The 20,168-nt window shown below is 39.3% G+C and overlaps 1 protein-coding gene across 1 annotated transcript in view; it reads right to left on the bottom strand.

The window, feature by feature from the left end:
- The window catches only part of adad1 (adenosine deaminase domain containing 1 (testis-specific)), a 92,985-nt gene that overhangs the window by 25,978 nt on the left and 46,839 nt on the right, over positions 1 to 20,168 (bottom strand). Inside the window, exons 8-9 of the mRNA XM_087980101.1 lie at positions 4,708 to 4,875; positions 1,678 to 1,910 (exon numbers count right to left, since the gene is read on the bottom strand). Coding sequence (XP_087836227.1) covers positions 1,678 to 1,910; positions 4,708 to 4,875 — 401 coding nt within the window. The remainder of the gene's footprint in view (positions 1 to 1,677; positions 1,911 to 4,707; positions 4,876 to 20,168) is intronic.

A 20,168-nucleotide genomic window follows, 5' to 3' on the forward strand; every position in this document is an offset into this window, starting at 1 on the left:
TTTTTAACTTTACCTTACCTATGCCTCTCAATGTCATTTTCCTGCCTCTTCCTTATTACCCTTGATTTCCTTACAGATAATAATCTGTGAAGGGCTGACACCATTCTGTCAACTTGACTTCAAATTTCATGTTGTAAATGACATGATACTTGCTCAATTTGTTCAGTGTCTTGACCTCAAAAGAAGGTCAAAACATACATTTCACTAGAGGGGGTTATAAAATGGCAGAACAATTGAGTGAAGCAACCAGTGATAGCCAGTTACAACAAAGAAAGACCTATTTGATCAGGTATGTTGTTTTGAAAAAGCGGTGATTAGTTGCACCAGTGTAAACATTAGAAAGTAAATTTGCCTCATTATGACCCATGTTTTGCCTTCCGTAACCATCTAAATAGTCTGTTCTTTGCAACCTATCACAGCCATCTCTTTTTCTTTGCTCTGCCTTTGCATTTGTTCTCAACCTATTGCACGTGACATTTCTATTTCTAATGCAGGACTTCAATTCTCATTCATTCAGGCAGAGCTACTTTGTGATTTTACACGTGTATGTTTATGCCCCGTGAATATTTGGGCAGTGCTATCTTTATAACAGGCACCTGCCACTCAGTGGCTTGACTGTGATGTAGTGCTCTGTGCTACTATTTCTACAGAAGTGCACTTGGTGCTCTACCCAACTAGCGGCGCTCCGAAAGATAGTGCTTCCAATTAAACCTGTTGGACTATAACCTGGTGTTGCGTGATTTTTAACTTTGTACACCCCAGTCCAATACCGGCATCTCCAAATCATGACTACCCAACTACAGCATTGCCCATAAACACAGCCATCAAACCAAATTGTTTTCAGTGTTGCTCTAAGTTATATCTGTTCTCAACATCCACAAGAGGATGTGACAAAAATAGAAATTGCTAGAAAAGCTCAGCAGACGTGGCAGCATCTGTGGAGAGAAATCAGAGATAACGTTTTGGGTCAAGTGACCCTTAGAACTGTTCTGAGGAAGGGTCACTCGACCTAAAACGTTGACTGATTTCTTTCACAGATGTTGTAAAACACCTGTTGAGCTTTTCCAGCAATTTCTATTTTTGTCTCTGAACATAACATCCACAGTTTTTGGTTTTTATCTGCAAGGGGATGATTATTTTTGACTGTTCAAACACTCCAACTGATCTGTAACTTTGATTCTATTCATGGCACTTGTTGACAGAGCTGTTGAAACAATACCTTTAAGCTGTGCATCTGATTATTGTACAGCATGCAAATATGCCTTCTCCTTCAAAGCACTTTAAGTGCTCATTTTAATCTAGGTAAAATGATAAGCTTTACCTGATTCTCAGACATGAAATTAAAGCCATTTAAACTTGTTGGTCTGATTAATATACTCCATGAATAATTTCCACTCATTCTGACAGAAAATGAAAATGATGTGATTTGGAGTAGAACAAACATGACGACAGACAGCATTGGTGCATATAAGTATGAATAATAAATTTCTTGAACATAGGTAATTTAAGAAAAATCAAAAATATTCATTACCTTTTGACAAGCTACAAAATACCTAATTGGACCTAAATGCTAAAACACTATAATTAAAGAATGCATTATTATTTTAATAATGATGGCTAGAGGTAGTGTACTTTAGCAGATTATTAATTTTCTTGGTATGGAAATATCACACTTACCAATAAGAATGCTGTTGATGTAGATGGGTTCAATGAAGTGACTAAGTAGAGCACCTTGAACTCCAAGCACCTCCCAACGAGTAAGTTTATCACTGGCTGACATGCTGCACACTCTAGAAGCAGTTACTTCAGGACTGCAATGACTAATTGCGAACACCTTCCCATCCAAAATAACGTGAAGTTCCATCTCTTTATTAGTATGAAAGGTAGATATTGAGTGAGGAGCCAGATGCCTGTATAAGGGAAGGTTACACATTGCCCTTACAAGTTACAAATAGAGGTGGAAAAACAAATATGTCAATAAGCAACCTTAAAGCAAATAGCTAAGTTAACATGTTGACTTTAATCTTATAAAGTTTAAAAAAAATTCCTTAAAAGGGTTCAGGGGAAACTACAAAAACTCAAGTCACAGAAAGTAACTTAATGGTTTGAATAGCTGCAATTTTCTAATTGGAAAATTATTAAGATGTAACAAGTTTGACTTAATTTAAATCATAATTTAACATGTTTCTGAGTATCCATGTGTACGGTAGTGGTGAGGCTCCTTACCAGCCATGAGATATCAGAAAACAACCTTAACATGTTAACTTGCTGTTTTCTCTGCACTTTCCATAAGTTTTGATGCTTGTTTATAGCAATCTATTAATTTCATTTGCAACAATTTATTTTGGGTACCAGATTACTAGTAGACAATGTTAAGTACTTCCTTGAGTTTTTTTTTGAAAAGACTCATGGAAATATCATTTTGGAATAAATACATGCTGGTTATGTCCAAGATGAGGGATCAGGGTGAGCTAATGGCTCTAGTGATATTGTGTTAAACTTTTGATTTTAATCTTACATTTTCTACCAGAGTACAGAATCACTGGCTAATCCTGAAAACTAACTTTGCATTCCATTATATCAGAGTAATAATCATTCAGTTGAAGGAGTTATAGAGTGAAGGTTCAAGGAACAAACTTAAGTATAGAGCTAAGATCACCTGACTTCCTTTTTGTCCATTCTATTGAATGAAGTGCAGCCAGGTTTATGGTCCAATGAATGGAAGAAGAGGCCTTGCATGCTCTGAAGTGTCATGTAATTAATTAGATAATAGTTATTTACTTCTTAGAAGGCCAGCTCCACCTTGCAGCTACATTTGACAAAAAAAGAAGGTACCAGTGCACTTCAATTCCAATGACAAAGGGCCAAATGACCAGCTAGCCGTTTCTGTAGTGTAGTTGAGGGTTGTTCATTGGAATCCTGCAAAATCCCACACATAGCACACTTGGAAGAGAACTGCACAGGAAAATGAACATTTCAATGGGCAGTACCCCTGCACCTGCAACCTTCTGAAAATATCCATTTAAGAAAGTTCCACTCCTGATAATAATTATCAAGGAGAAGTTAGAAGAGTAATAATCTAGTCTAACACCTGGGTAACTACTAAATTGACCCTAACTTACCACACATCCCCAACTACACCTCAATACAACCCTTTTGCCACCTGCACCCAAAGCCCCATTTTGCCAGTACAAAAGCTAACAGATCACTCCTGTTTCCCCATGGCCCAACTACCCTCTCCCCTCTACTACAGGATCCACCAAGTCTCTCTTCCTCCTTCCCTCTCTCACCCACTACCCAACTTGCTGGATTCAACACTCCCTCTCCACTGCTGGATCCAAAACCAACCCTAAATATTACACTTATGTGGCACCCTACCCCTACATAAAAGTACCATAGAAGCTGGATACCTGCAATCAAAACAGCAAGATCTGGAGAAACTCAGCAGGTCTAGTAACATCTGGAAATAAGGTTAACAATGTCAGTCCAATATGAAGAATTATATTAGACTCAAATATTAACTTTGTTTCACGATCCACAGATACTGCCAGATGTGGAATCAAGGGTTATGGAGATAAGGCAGGAACAGGATACTGATTAAGGATGATCAGCCATGATCATATTGAATGGTGATGCAGGCTCAAAGGGCAGAATGGCCTACTCCTGCACCTTACACACTTACCCTGTCACCAACAGCTGCCAAAGTAACTGCCTGTTCTGCTGGGCATTTAAAACATAAAATATGGCAACCACTACTGTGGGAACATTGAGCATGGTTTGACTTCTGGGAGAAAGTGAGGACTGAACTACAAACACAATACTGGATTTAAGGGAAGCACAATATTTCTGAAGCAGCTGTGATTTGAATGTTTTGCTAGAACTGCGGAGCTCCGTCTTAAAGCAAAACAAGTAGGAGTGGAGTGATGGTTTAACTATAATTGCTAGTCATTAGAAAGTGTAGCTTATTATATTCTGCTGTCAGGATAGATAATGTTATCAAATTAAAAAAAAAACAATTGGTTGGGGTCACTAACTTAAGGTAGAGTAACACAGAACACTAATGTATAACTATAGGCAACTTTTAGAGTTCTTTATTAACAACAGGAATTACACACAATCCGAAGTTGGCAAATGATTCTAACATCAATGCCTATCATCAATTGATTAATTCAAGCTTTTGTCAATGGAAACATGCTTGTGAGCTTTTAAGTTCTCATATTTATATTCCAGCAGTAGAAGAATGCAGCTAAAGGCATAGCTAAGGAATTATGACATAACTTAGCTTCTCATTTAATAATGGAAATAATATTGCAGTGTGCGCTGAATGTCTGACAGAATTGTGACCAGGTCCACATGAAGCATGAAAAGCAAGTTTAATGAATCTGTATTGAAGACAGTCTAATTTGTTGTCAGATTTGAAAACTATATATACTGGAATTATCAGCACCTCAATACTAGAAAGAGAATACAAAGAATGTAAAATATTCAAAATATTACACACATTTTTCACATTCATTGGACATGCTCTAAAAGTAGGCAAATACATTTTTTATGGTGTTTTGGGACAATGACCCCCAAGCAAGTCACTGTTTAGAACCTAGACTTCAACAAAATGAATACCATTCTTATAAAATATGCATTACTTTATGCATGTATTCATACCAGCTCAACATTAGACTAACTCAAAACACCGACTTGTTAACTTACAACTGTTTTATCTGTGCAGCTCCTTTTGGTAGTTGATTCAGGTAAAGGTGAAAGTTAATACGATCCTTTACAGTAATAACGTTCCTTCCAGTGTCGATACAAAAAATAGACTGGTTCACCACATCAGGATTTTTGTTGTAGAACATGAGAAGATGCCTGTAAAGATACCTGGAAAGCGCATGGATGCACATAAATAGCTTTTTCACTTGTAAAAAATTCCAATGCAATAAAATCTGTCTGTACTTTGGTCACTAAAAATAACAAATGAAAATGAATGTGTATTAGAAGCTATGTGATAATGTTGAAAAAATAATCTGTTGCAGGGAAATCTAGTGTGCTGCAAAAGTACAAGTACACTTGCTACAAAAACAAGTGACGTGTGTTATAATAATTTGTGTTGTATCAAGGGGAACATGACACATATTCCAGGGTTCTCTTCTGAGGGTCATCTTTCACACACTGGAATACACCAATTTAGGGGTACCAGAGGAAGCAACATAAAGAAAATTCATCTCTGACAGAAGAATTCCTCATTTGATCAAATACACTTCTGCATCATACATAAGCAAGAGCCCTGCTTTGGGATCAAAAAGCAGAACACAGTAGATACTAGAAATTTTAAATATAAACAGAAAATTTTGGACAAACTCAGGTCAGGTAGCTTCTGTTGGGAGAGAAGCAGAATTAATACTTCAGGCTTGTGAGTAACCTTTTTACAAGACCAGGGCAAGTTAGAGATAGAACAGTTTTTAAATAAGGGATGGCTGAAAAAAAGCTCTATTTTAGGATGGAAGATGTGAGAAATTGAATGATAGAAGAGTTAATGTTACAGGGTCAAAGGAATTTGTGATGGAGTTGAAATAAAAGATATAGATGTGTTGCTGACTGAAAGCAAAAATAAAGGAAAACTGCAAAGTTTCAGTTCTGAAACTGTTAAACATGCAATCGGAAGATGATGTACTATATTATATTGGTGTTTCACTGGTACAATAGGCCAAGGAGAGCGGATGTCAGCAATGGATAGCAAGGAGATTGAAGTTCAAAGACACATTTGTGGACAGAAGCTCTGCAAAGGTGATTGCCTATTTGATATTCCAAGGCACAGAGCAGCACATTTTGAAGCAGCGAATACAGCAGAAAACCTTGGAAGTTGCGTAAGTAAACCACTATATATTTGGGGCTTGGTCAGCAGGGAGTGTGCTTCTCACGGTACTTGAAATAAAGATTGCATTGGTGCTTCTGAGAGGTCTTCATTTTTCTTTGAACCGATGCCTGGCAGGGTCCTCAACTATCACATTTCTAACGTTAAGCTCTCTCTCTGCCCCATCTCCAAGTCACAGAAACAGACCCTGCAGTCCAAATAGTCCATACTAAACATAATCCCTAAATGAACTAGTCCCACTTGCCTGCTCCTAGCCCATATCCATCTAAACCTTTCCTATTCATGTACTTATCAAAGTGTTTTTAAACATTTTGTAATTGCACAAACAGCCGCTACTTCCTCAGTAAGTTCATTCCATGCACAAACCACCCTCTGTTTAGAACAATCTAACCTTCATGCATTTTTTAAATCTCTCCTTTCACCTTAAAAAATGTGCCTACTAGTCTTGAAATCCCCCATCCTAGGGAAAAGACAACTACAAGTACCCTGTCTATAACCCTCATTATTTTATAAACTTTTATCAGGTTGCCTCTCAACCTCAATGCTTCAGTGAAAAAGGTCCCAGCCTATCCAGCCTTTCTTTATACCTCAAACTTTCCACACCTGGCAACATCCTGGTAAATCTCTTTTGAATGTTTTTCAGCTTAATATGTCCTTCCTATAACTGGGTAATCAGAACTAGACACAGTATTGTAGAAGAAGCCTCATCTGTACAATGTCAACATGACTTCCCAACTCTGTACTCAACAGACTCAGCAATGAAAGAAAGTGTGCCAAGTGCCTTCTTAACCACCCTGTCTACATGTTATGCAAACTTCAAAGAATTATCTATCTCTATTCCTAGGTCCTTCTGTTCTACAACACTACCATTAATTGTATAAGCCCTACCCTTATTTGTTGTAATAAAACATAATAACTCAAATTTATCCAGATTGAACTCCATCTGCCATTTTTCAGCCCACTGAACCATTTTATCAAGATCCCTGTGTAATCTTAGAAAACCTTCTTCACTGTCTACTTTGCCACCAACTTTGGTGTCATCGGAAAACTTACTAGATTTCTATATTCTCATCAAAATCATTGATATTAATGACAAACGAAAAACGACACAGAATCAATCCCTGTGGAACACTACTGGTGACAGGCCTCCGGTGCACAAAGCCAACTTCCACCACAGGTCTCTGTCTTCTGCCATTAAGCTACACAGGACACCTGCTCTTCTCACTGATCACTGTACAATAAATCCAAGTTTTTCGACTCCCAACAGATCTTCCACTCTTCTTCTAGCATTCTGAAGGGGCCACTCCACCCATAATAGACAATAGACAATAGGTGCAGGAGTAGGCCATTCTGCCCTTCGAGCCTGCACCACCATTCAATATGATCATGGCTGATCATCCTTAATTAGTATCCTGTTCCTGCCTCATCACCATGATTCCACAATCCTTGAGAGCTCTATCCAACTCTTTCTTAAATGAATCCAGAGACTGCCCCTCTGGGGCAGAGCATTCCACACAGCCACCACTTTCAAGAATACCCATTTCTTCTGTTGTGCCAAAACAACACAAATCCCAAAGCACCTTTCTGTATAAAAGCAGGAGGTGAAACAGCTGCCTTTTCAACCCATCCAAAAGCTTCAAGCATTCCTTTCGGAGTTATACTACTTCCAATTTAGTTTACTGTATTTGCTGTTTTCTTCAATGTGGTCTCCTCTATATTACCGAGCTCAAATGCAGAATGAATTACTACTTTGTGAAACAGCTCCATTCAGTCCACAAGCATGAAACTCCATGGCCTGTCTACCTTGCTGACATCTTTGCCCTTGGCCTGCTGCATGGTTCAAATAAAGCTCAATATAAGCTTGAGGAACAACATCTCATTAATTGCACAATTTACAACCTTCTGGATTTAACACTGTGTTCAAGAATTTCAGACTCTAACTCAGCCCTCTAGTTTGTTTCCTTTTCTTCACATGCTTTGGTTCTCTTATTTTCACTTTCAGATAGCAGCACACCTGCTCTCAGCACATTTGTTGTTTCTTTTCCTGCACTATCACCATTTTACGTGGCACTGTAGGAGTTTCCTGTGTTCAAACTCTCCTGTCTATCACTGTATCACAGACTTTCCTGTCACTCTGTGCTCTCCACTATTATATCTCTAACTTTTTTCAGGTCTGCTGAAAGGGCATTGAGCTAAAATGTTTCTCTCCCCAGAGGCTGTCAGATCTGCTGAATACTTCCCATTTAGGGACATTGGTGCAACAAAGTATTGCAAAAAGTTTATCACTCACACTCCCCTTAAGGAAATAAGATGAGTGATAGGTGCTCAAAATTAAGGAAACCCTGCAAATGGATCTGATACATTATGTTCATTTGCTGATAGTATAAGAAACAGGAGCAAGAATAGACCATATGGCAATTGTATGTATTCGACCACCTCTGTATTAACTGCACATTTCTGCCCAATCCCAAGAACACAAGTAATAAGAGCTAGAGTAGATGATACAGCTCATCAAGTCTGCTCTGTCATTCAAATAGACTCTGGGTTAATCTTTGGCTTCCATTCCATTTTTCTGGCCAGTCCCCTTATCACTTAATTCCTGGAGGTGCCAAACATTTCTTTGGTTGACCCTTAAATGGAATGGATTATCCAGAAATTCAACAAGATGCATTTAACTACACCTTCTAAACTTTGAGATTTAACACTTAGAAGGACAAGAACAACAGGTGCTTGAAAATGCTACCTCCTCAAGTTGTCCCCCTAAGCTGCACACAATCCTGATTTGGAACAATATCACCATTCCTTTAATGTCACTGAATCAAAATCCTTGAACCCACTTCCTGACAGCATTGTTGGTGCCCCACTTCACCACCCCTGTCTCAAGGACAACTGTGGATGGAGAGTGAGTGCTGGCTTGTGTAGCAACACCCACATCCCACAAAAGAATGAGAGGAAGAAAACGTCTCTGGGATAAAGAATTCCAAAGACCTACAACCTTTTAAAAAAGGCAATTTCTCCTCACTTCAGCTTTAAAGATTCATTATCCTGAGATTCTGTCCTTATGATTTAAATTCACTGACCTGTGCAAATAATCTCTGACAATCTACCCTCATTTTATCAAGCTTCAATGAATAAAGACCCAATTTTATCGAGCCTCTCAACATAGGACAACATCCTCACTACAGGGACCAATCATGCAAATCTTTGTTTTGGCATCTTCCATGAAAAACTTTAATAAAATAGGGAGATTGAAACTGAATACAGTATTCCATATATGTATTTTTAAAATTCAATCACTGGATATGGGCTTCACTGGCTAGGCTACCATTTATTGTCCATTCCAAATTAGACAAGTGGGAAATTAGACTGCTGTGGGACTGGAGTCCAATGCAGGCCACACCAGGTGAGGACGGTAGTTTCCTTCCCTAATGAACAATGGGGAACCAGATGGGTTTTCTGGCAATCAACAATCATGGTCATCATTAGTCTCTTAATTCCAGACTTTGTGGAATACGAATTGCACAATATTCCATGGCAGGATTCGAACCCAGGACATTACCTGGGTCTCTGGATTAATAGTCTAGTAGTAACACTAAGAAGCCATATATTCCAAAGGTGTTACCAAGACTGTGTACAATTGCAGCAAGACATTTTTATTCTGGTAATCTAAAGTCCCTGCAGTAAAGGCCAACATGCCTTTTATCTTCCTAATTGTTTTACTATTCTTTCCATTATTTGTACAAATATAATCAAATCCCATCGGAACATCACACTTTTTTAAAAAATCTGCTTTTCTAATCCACTGACAAAATGATTGATCTCACTTACCCAGAATATACTTCATCTCATGACTTGTTGTCTATTTGTTTTATTTGTCTACATCTCCTCACAGCCTTCTTCACAGTTTACATTATCACCTAGCTTTGTGTTATCAAAATGGGTCGAAATAAAAAGAGTATTGTGTCGAAGTTATTTATGTAAGCCATAATTAGCTGAAACTCCAGCACTTCAGTCATCTCAGCTTATTAACTTGAATATGTCTTGTTTTACATTCTCCTTGTTTCCTGACTATCACCATGGATAAGCGATTGTTTAATATAATACCTCTAACTCCATATCTTGCCTAAATCATCTTTTGCGTGGCCCCTCAGCAAAAATATTTGGACATCCAGGTATAATACTTCCACTGATTCTTTTATCTATCCTACTGGTTACATTCTCAAAAAACTCTGATTTTCCTTTTGTAAAACCATGTTAACTTAGAAAGACACTGCATAATTCAAATAAGTGCAGAGTTAAAACTTCCCTATTAATAGATTCCAGCATTTCCCAATGACTGAAGTCAGGCTAACTAGCCTGTTGTCCTGGGTTTGCTATCCCTCCTTGAAAAGCACATCCACAATCTCAGCAGTTATCTCTTTTAGATCTCTATGACAAGGTCATTAGGACCCTGGGATTTGTCAGATTTTAGTTCTTTAAAATTTCTCTGATCTTTTTCTCTGCTTATACCAATTAATTTTCTCAACTTTTAAGTCTCTCAGTTATCTCCTATTTCTGGCATGCAACTTGTTCTGTCTTCAGTAAGGGCAGACACAAAGGCTATTTCCATGATGTTGCATTTGGAGGCAGAGATGGTATTTAGTTATGCAGGATGGTGGCATGTAAGGAGCCCTTCACATTCCCACCTCAACCTCCAAGTTTATGTATGGCCTTCACTGTTAAGGGGTCTGACATGGAGTTCTCTGGGGGGAGGAGGGGATTATGAGAGATGAGGGTGCAGGGCTTTACATTGATCTGCAGAACTAAGCAGATGTATCTGCAACAGAGAAGGGATTTCTAACCTGGATGCTTCAGTAACAGAGCGCCTCCACCTCCTGGCAGTAGGTGCGACTCCAGACTGAACAAAAGTCATGCCACTCCCTTCATGCCAAGAAGGGAGTAGGAAATGCAAGGTCAGAAATATGTTTGACTCTCACTTTCATGATGAAAATCCAGCCACATAAATCACATAATTATGACATGAATGACCAACCCTAAATGATTGGGGAGAGGTTGATTCATATTAACAAAGACAATACAGCATTATCAGGATGGCAGCTGGTGACTAGCTGTGTTCCGTAGGGGCCCATGTTAGGACCACAATTATTCACGTTATCCATTATTGATCTAGGCAAAGGAACTGCGGGCATTTCTGCTAGGTTTACAGATAAAACAAAGATAATTAGAGGGGCAGGTAATGTTGAGGAGGTAGGAGGCAACTGAAGGCATTGGACAAGCTACGAGAATGGGCAAAGAAGTGGTAAATGGAATATAATGTGGGGAAAGAGTGAGTTTATGCACTTTGGTAGGAAGAAGAGACATAGACTATTTCTAATCAGGGAAAAGCTTCAGAAATCTGAAGTGCAAAGGGACTTTGGGGAGTCTTAGTGAAGAATTCTGCTAAGGTTACCATGCAGGTTCAATTCACAGCTAGGAAGGCAAATGCAATGTTAGCAGTCTTTTTAATACAGCTAGAATACAAGAGCAGAAACGTACTGCTGAAGCTGTATAAGGCTCTGGTCAGACTGCAGTATTCGGAGCAGTGTTGGGCTCCATATCTAAGGAAGGATGTGCTAGCCTTAGAAGGGGTCCAGAGGTGGTTTACAAGAATGATTCCAGGTTGAAGGTCTTGTCATATGAGAAGTAGTTGAGGATTCTGGGTCTCTCCGCAATGGAGTTTAGAAGGATGAGGGGAAATATGGTTGAAACTTACAAAATACTAAGAATCCTGGATATAGTGGACATGGAGAAAATGTTTCTACCAGAAAGGCTAAGATCTAAGGGCACAGCCTCAGAGTGGAAGGATGATGCTTTAGAACTGAGACGGAGGAATTTCTTCAGCAAAGGTTGATGATTCTGTGGAACTCATTGCCGCAGAAGGTTGCAGAGGTCAAGTCATTGAGTGTAATTAAGACAGAGATAGATCGGTTCTGCATTGGCAAGGGGATAAAGAGTTATGGGAAGAAGGCAGGAGAATGGGATTGAGAAACATATCAGACATGGTCAAATAGCAGAGCAGACAGCTTAACACTGTTCCAATGTCTTATGGTCTTTATGACACAAAATGAACTTTAAAAGGAATACTCAAAACAAGCTTAAAAATGTTAATAATTTGGCAAGAAAGAGAGGTAAAAATCATTTTTTTTGGAGAATTGGAAATCATGCTGTATCCCTTTTCAGCACTTTTGTTTTAGACCCTGAAGGGTAGGGAGGAGGAGACGTAGGAGCTGCTGTACTAATCAGAGGTAACATTACAGCAGTACATTTATAAGGGACAAAATTAGAACATAATGGTGCTTAAGATAGAAACTGAATCCATATAGATTAGATAGAGAATAAGATGCGATTGCTCATGCTTTTCCATGTATACAACAGATCATCTACTGAGGTAGTAAGAGATAAATATTTAAGCAAATCTATGAAATGAACATAAGACAACAGTCAATAGCAATCAGAGATTGTAAATGTTCTCAAATAAATCTTCAAGACACAAGGAGACAAAGGATAAAGAGAATGGAAATGTTACTTTGTTACAGGAGAGAGGAATGACAACAGACAAGAGAAGTAGCTACAATATAAAATGGTTAAGGATAACAGTGAAAAAGTCAAGTAAAATAAAGACTAAGGTAATACACTGAATAAAAATCTATTATGAGACAATAATGGAGCTAGGAAAGACACTGGAAAACAAAACATAATAAGTATAATTGATGAAGCAGCACAAAATTTTAAGAAGGATGAGCAGTAAGAGTTAAAAAATATATTATGCTGAGACAAGAACAAATGAGAAAATAGAGGCCACATGAAAAAATGGTTAAGAATAAGACTGAAATTAAATAAATTAAAACAGACAAGGGATCCATGAAGAAATAGAAAATGTTGAAAAGCTTCCTGGAGATGGTTGAAAAATCAAGAGTGAAGATAGGGAGAAACAAAGAACCAAAATAGAAAAGGTGCTGGAAAAATTATTAGACCTAGTCTAATTAGACTCCTTGCTCGTGTTGTTCTCTTCCCCCTTCTCCCCACATCCAAAAGAAATTGTCCTCATGACATCCACTATGTCAAATACCTTCAGGATCTAATTTGTTGCAGTAAAATCACCTCTCATTCGACAAAAGCAATAAAGCAGAGATTGGCAAAAAAAAAGATGCAGTTAGAGCAGCAGTCAAAAAAGCGAAAGAAATAGATTAGATTAGATTAGATTCCCTACAGTGTGGAAACAGGCCCTTCGGCCCAACTAGTGCACACCGACCCTCTGAAGAGTAACCCATCCAGACCCATTCCCCCTAACTATATGGGCAATTTAGCATGACCAATTCACCTAACCTGCACATCTTTGGACTGCGGGAAGAAACCGGTGCACCCAGAGGAAACCCATGCAGACATGGGGAGAACATGCAAACTCCACACAGACAGCCGCCCGAGGCTGGAATCGAACCCCAGTCCCTGGCGCTGTGAGGCAGCAGTGTTAACCACTGAGCCACTGTGCCACCCTTACAAAATAAAATAAATAAAAAGAGACATTAAATGATTCTGAGATTAACATAAGGAAAGGGACACTGAGATGCACAGGTAGTGACAGCAAAATAAAAAATCTGAATAGCAACTTGGCTCAGTTTTTGGATAATAGGTGAAGATCAACAAGGTGAAGATGGCATTAGAGCACAAGAAATATTAGGAGTATGTTGTATGGCCTTTTGAGCTTGCTCTGCCATTCAACAAATTTATGGTTGATCTTGAGCCACTTTTTCACCTGCGCTCCAAATTCCTCCATTTCCTGAGGTGAAGGGACTCCATACATGGTTGATAAATTTACTGATCACATCAAGATATAGTAGATAGGAAAATGAGAAAGTAAAGACCATACAAGGAATTTTGATAGGGCTAAGTAGGTAAAAGCCTTGCAGATTCATGTGGAAAAATGTGAAACTTGCTCATTTTTGGCCAGAAGAACAGAAAGTCAGTACACTACTTAAATGGACAGAGACTGTGATAGAGAGATGAGTTGAAAGTGTGATGCTGGAAAAGCACAGCAGGTCAGGCAACATCCGAGGAATAGGACAATTGATGTTTCGGGCTTAAGTCCTTCATCAGAAATGGAGAGACGTTGGAGCGTTCTGGTACATGAATCACAAAACATTAGAATGCAGATACAAGTGTCTTACTCGAACTCAGCACCACCTTCCTAACCTGCAATCATCTTCCTGACCTCTCCGCCCCCACCCCACTCCGGCCTATCACCCTCACCTTGACCTCTCTCCACCTATCGCATTTCCAAAGCCCCTCCCCCAAGTCCCTCCTCTCTACCTTTTATCTTAGCCTGCTGGACACACTTTCCTCATTCCTGAAGAAGGGCTTATGCCCGAAACGTCGATTCTCCTGTTCCTTGGATGCTGCCTGACCTGCTGCGCTTTTCCAGCAACACATTTTCAGCTCTTAGGAAGGCAAATCAAATTCTGATGTTTATTGCAAGGGTGATGAAACATAAATGCAGAGAGATTTTACTGAAGCTGTACAGGGACTTGCTGAAGTCACATCAGGACTACTTTGTACAATTTTGGTGTCCTTAATTGAAGGAGGACATAATTGTATTGCAAATAGTTTAGAGAAGGTCCATTTGACCCATTCCAGGGATGAAGCATTTTTATCAAGAAAGGATGAACAGGTTTTGACTGTTTATAACAATGAGGGATCATCTTACTGCAAATACAAAATTCTGATGGAATCTGACAAGGTGGACATCAGAAGGATGTCTTTTATTTTTTATTGCAGAGGACAGAAGGGAAAGCGAATGAGGCTGGTTGTTTTTTTTAGATCTAAATGATTTTCCAGCACCTTTTCCATAATGTTTACTGCTTCATGTTTCTCCTTTCCTTTAATTCTTCATTTTTCAGATATCTCAAAAGTTTCCTAAGTCTTTGACAGTGAACAAACAAAATAATTGATAAAACACATTCACCATAATTTGTTTTTCAATAACCGTTTGTGTGACTTACTTCAAGAGCATTGACACTAGCGTTAGTTTATTCATTCTTTATTTAACTTTTCGTAGTTTTTATCAGTTTTTATATTACTAGATAGCTAGCTTGGGTAAGAACAATCCAGGGACGGAACAAAATGGATTCCTGACGCAGTATCATCTGTTTACATTATCAGATTGGGTCAAGGTCTACCCCAAATGGGAGCTACATATTGCCTGGTAAGTCAAAAAACAGTCCAGCAAGTCTTTTAATAGTAGTACGGTAAGACTTCGGGGCTAGTGTCTTCCTCTAAGACTGAAGGGCAAGGGCAGCAAATCCAGCGAAGCCTGGATGTCAACAGATATCAAGACTTTGATAAAGAAAAAGAAGAAAACATACAACAGGTATAGCACATTAAAAACAGGGGAGGCCCTTCAAAAGTACAGAGCATTCAGGAGGTAATTTATAAAGGAAATTAGTAGGAGAAAGAGGGACCACAAAAAATGTTTGGCAGATGGGATCATGGAAAAGTCCAAGGTTTTTAATAAATATATTAAGAGTAAGAGGATTGCAAAATAAATAGTAGGACATATTACACACAAAAGGGGCAACCTATGAATGGAGCCAAGGGATGTGGTGAGGTCTTAAATGAATATTTCTCATCTGCGTTCACAAAGGAGAAAGATATTGTGGCTGGGGATTTCAGCTGGGATGGTGAGGTTCTAGTACATGTTAAGATTAATGAGGAGGAGGTATTCAATGTTTAGCAGGCATATAAGTGCATATATACCCTGATCCTGAGGCGTATTCCAGACTGCTTTAGGAGGTAAGGGGGGGGGAGAGTGCTGAGACCTGGGGAATATATTTAATAATTTGCTAACCATGTGAAGTGCCAGATGACGAGCAAATATGGTTCCTTTGTTCTGGAAAGGCAGCAGGGATAGGCCAGATAATCGTAAACCAGTTAGTCTGATGTCAGTGGTAGGGAAATTATTGGAAAAAATTCTGAAGGACAGGATTAATCAATACTTGGAAAGGCAGGGATTGATCAGGGATAGTCAGCATGGATTTGTTAGAGGGAGATCCTGCCTGACTAGTTTTTTGAAAAGGTAACTAAATATATTGCTGTGAGTAGTGCAGCTGATGTGGTTTACATGGAATTTGTTTCGACCTTTGTGAAAGTACCACATGGAAGGGTGGTCCAAAAGGTAAGACCCTCTGGAATCCAAGGCAAGTTAGATCAGTCCAGCATAGGAACAGGCTCTTTGGCCCACAATGTTGGTAAATGGATCCAAAATTGGCTTACAAATCCTGTTCAGCAGGCAAGAAGGCTTATTGCTTATAAAAGGAATGGAAATGTTGGAGAGAAGTGTCAGAAAAAATTATGCAAGTAACACCTCAGTTGCACAAATAATCTTGACCAAATAATTCTAGAGCTAATGAGCTAAATTTGAAGATCAGGGAGCAGGAGACAGAAGGCTTCAAAACCTCAGATGGGCAAAAACAAGGAACTTAGATCTGAGTAATCATTCAATCAAATCATGGCTAATTAGATTAGATTAGATTAGATTAGATTAGATTACTTACAGTGTGGAAACAGGCCCTTCGGCCCAACCAGTCCACACCGACCCGCTGAAGCGCACCCACCCATACCCCTACCCCTACATTTACCCCTGCATCTAACACTACGGGCAATTTAGCATGGCCAATTCACCTAACCTGCACATTTTTTGGATTGTGGGAGGAAACCGGAGCACCCGGAGGAAACCCACGCAGACACGGGGAGAATGTGCAAACTCCACACAGTCAGTCGCCTGAGGCGGGAACTGAACCCGGGTCTCTGGCGCTGTGAGGCAGCAGTGCTTACCACTGTGCCACCGTGCCGCTAATTGTCAACCTAAACCCTTTCCCGGAATTATCTCCTTATCTCTTAGTGCCAGTATTTGAATTTTCAGGAGGGTCATGATTTAGCGTTACAATATGTAATGAGAGCAGGGGGGTAGATGTAGTCTATATGAATTTCAGTAAAGCCTTTGATAAGGTTCCACATGACAGACTGCTCTGGAAGGTTAGACCGCATGGAATCCAGGGCGAGTTGGCATATTGGATACAAAATTGGCTTGATGGTAGGAAGCAGAGGGTAACAATGGAAGGATGTTTGTCAGACTGGACACCTGTGACGCGTGGAGTGCCTCAGGGGTCAGTGCTGGGCCCCCCATTACCGCTCGTTATTAGATTAGATTCCCTACAGTGTGGAAACAAGCCCTTCGGCCCAACACCGACCCTCCAAAGAGTAACCCACCCAGACCCATTTCCCTCTGACTAATGCACCTAACACTATGGGCAATTTAGCATGGCCAATTCACCTGACCTGCACATCTTTGGATTGTGGGAGGAAACCGGAGCACCCGGAGGAAACCCACGCAGACACAGGGAAAATGTGCAAATTCCACACAGTCACCTGAGGCTGGAATCGAACCTGGGACCCTGGTGCTGGACCAGAGGGCTACAGATCCTTTGAAGATAGGCGACAAGTTTAGAATGAGGATCTGAATCGGTGTAGGCTTGGAGGCCCGAAGGGCCTGTTCCAGTGCTGTAATTTTCTTTGTTCTTTTTCGTTTGACTTTATTGCCGTACCTATTGGCTCTCCTTTATTTACAATAAAAGTAACAGTAAACCAACACCAAATAATCTGTCAAATACAATTTTCCTTTCATCAATCCATGTTGACTCAGCCCAATTTCACCATTATTTTCGAAGTGTCCAGTTTATTACATCCTTCATAACATATTTTGACATTTTCTCGACTAAGAGTCCCGGGGTTCTCCATTCCCTCTCTTTTTCTGATCAGTGGGAATATATTTTCTACTTTTCAGTATACTGAAACCTGTCTCGAACCTATACTTTGAAAGAAAGGTCACTAACAAATCCAATATCTCTAGTCACCAGCTTCACTCAGATGTAGTTTATCTGATCCAGAGAATTCATTAAGCTTTTCAAGTGCAACCTCTTTACTAATACTAATATATTTCAGTTGCAGAGTCTCTTGATTGCCTCGTATCTCTGAGAAGTTTTCTGTACCTTCTTTCATGAAGATAAAAACCAAGTAATGGTTCAATTTCTCTGCCAGTTCTTTCTTCCCCATTATAAATTATCCAGTTTCCATCTGTTGTGGGTGCATATTTGCCTTATCTAATCTTTTATTTTTCACATACCTAAAGCAGCTTTTACACACTGCCTTCAGTTTGCATCCATGTTCTCTTTTCATTTTCTTTTTCAGGTTCTTGGTCAATCTTTGCTGGGTTTTAAATTGCTCTGAAACCTCAGGTAAATACTTTTTCTGACATCCTAAGCCACTAATTTGACTTAATGCACTCTTACTTGTGTAATCCATTGCTGGTTTACCTTTCTCAGTGAGTGTTTCAGCCTTAGAGAAATGCACATCTGCTGTCAATCACATAATACCTCTTTACATGGAATACATGTTCCATTGCCTGACTACTTTCAAAAACTTAATTATACTTTCCCAATTCATCATAGCTTACTTGACCTTCATAGTTTCTTCCGTTCCAATTCAAGACCAACATTTCCAAATGAATAATATTTTGAATGAATTAATGGGAAACGTTATCCTGTTATGGTCACAATTTCCCAAAGCCTCCTTTACAGTAAGGTTATTAATTAGTCTTTTCTCATTACATATTATAACACTATCTGAACTAGCCAATCCCTAGTTGGTTCTTCAATTCTAAAAATTCATACTGCACAACAGTGGTGCAAATTAGATTCATCCAGTCCATCTGCAAATCGATGTCATTAATTATTTCTATAACTACAACATACACTTCTAATTGCTTGATTTTTAGCCAGCTCAACATCACCATTACTGCTGATGGCCTATAAACATCTCCCCCTAATGTTTATTGTCCCTTTCTGTTTTTGTACCTCTACCCAAATGACACAACATCTTGATTCTTTGAACAAAGATCCTCTCTCACTAATGTAATGATCTCGTCCCTCACTAAGAGCACTGCCTCATTTCCTTCTCCTTACAGTCATAGAGATGTACAGCATGGAAACAGACCCTTCAGTCCAACCTGTCCATGCCAACCAGATATCGCAACCCAAAACACAAAGTCAAGAAGAAACTTTGTATAATGCCACCAGTCACAGAATCATTCAAAGCAGCCATTACTCTGTTCTACTTGCCATATGGTTAGCATAAGTGGATGAGGATGTGCAGACAGACCCCTTCTTCTCTGCTGGCAGATTCTGCTGCAGATAAGGAAGGAAGGAAGGAAATTTGTTAGTGACAATTTTGTAAGGGAGTTTAAAGGATGCATATTTGATCAAACAAGCATGTGTGTCAGATGAGAGATATGGAGAAGTGAGGATTGGGGGAAAGGTAATGTATCAGGAGGTACTGTACAAAAGTATGGCATAGCATTTGCTGGAGATTGAGAAAAAAAGGCAGTCGGAGTATGAAGTAGCATAGCTGTCAGCAATTATTTTTTATTCATTTGGGATGTGGAAGTAGTTTATTGAGTCAGCATTTATTGCCCATATCTTCTCAATGACCCCTGTCTTGCAAGTGAATTTTAAAAATAAGTCTTATACCTTGACAACTGTGGTTAGATTATTCAGCTTTTTGGAGTATGAAAAATAAACTGAGGACATTCACATTGTTTTCCAACTTATCTGTGATTGGAAGTTAATGCCTGGGAGGATGTGAATGGTAATGAAATCTGACTCTTCGATTCAATTCCACAACAGAATCTGAGAACACATGGGTAAAACCTGCTCTTCCAGCAACAATTCCTTTGCTCAAAGTATTCCTTTGCTTCCTGTTGAACCAAATTCTATCTTTTGTTACAAAAGCAGCATGATATCTTTAAAAGGTGGCCAGACAGCTGATATTCATTGAATGCTGCGCATGCAATAGGTATTGCAGGTAGTAATAGGTATTTCTGCGAATATCCTCCCTCAGCACAGCTGTAATGCTATCCCTTGTCAAAAATGTCACTCCCCGTTCTCCTTTGCCACCCTTTCTATCCTTCCTGTAGCATTTGTATCCTGTAACATTAAGCTGCCAGTCCTGCCCATCCCTGAGCCATGTTTCTGTAATTGCTATGATATCCCATTCCCATTTTTCACCATGCCCTGAGTTCATCTGCCTTCTGTGTTAGGCCCCTTGCATTGAAATAAATGCAGTTTAATTTATTAGTCCTACCTTGTCCCTGCCTGCCCTGACTGTTTGACTCACTTCTGTTCTCAACTGTACCAGTCTCAGATTGATCTCT

This window comes from Chiloscyllium plagiosum, unplaced genomic scaffold, assembly GCF_037043375.1.
Source record: "Chiloscyllium plagiosum isolate Xiang-an unplaced genomic scaffold, Cpla_swu_hap1 HiC_scaffold_36, whole genome shotgun sequence".
NCBI classification, from domain to species: Eukaryota; Metazoa; Chordata; class Chondrichthyes; order Orectolobiformes; family Hemiscylliidae; genus Chiloscyllium; species Chiloscyllium plagiosum.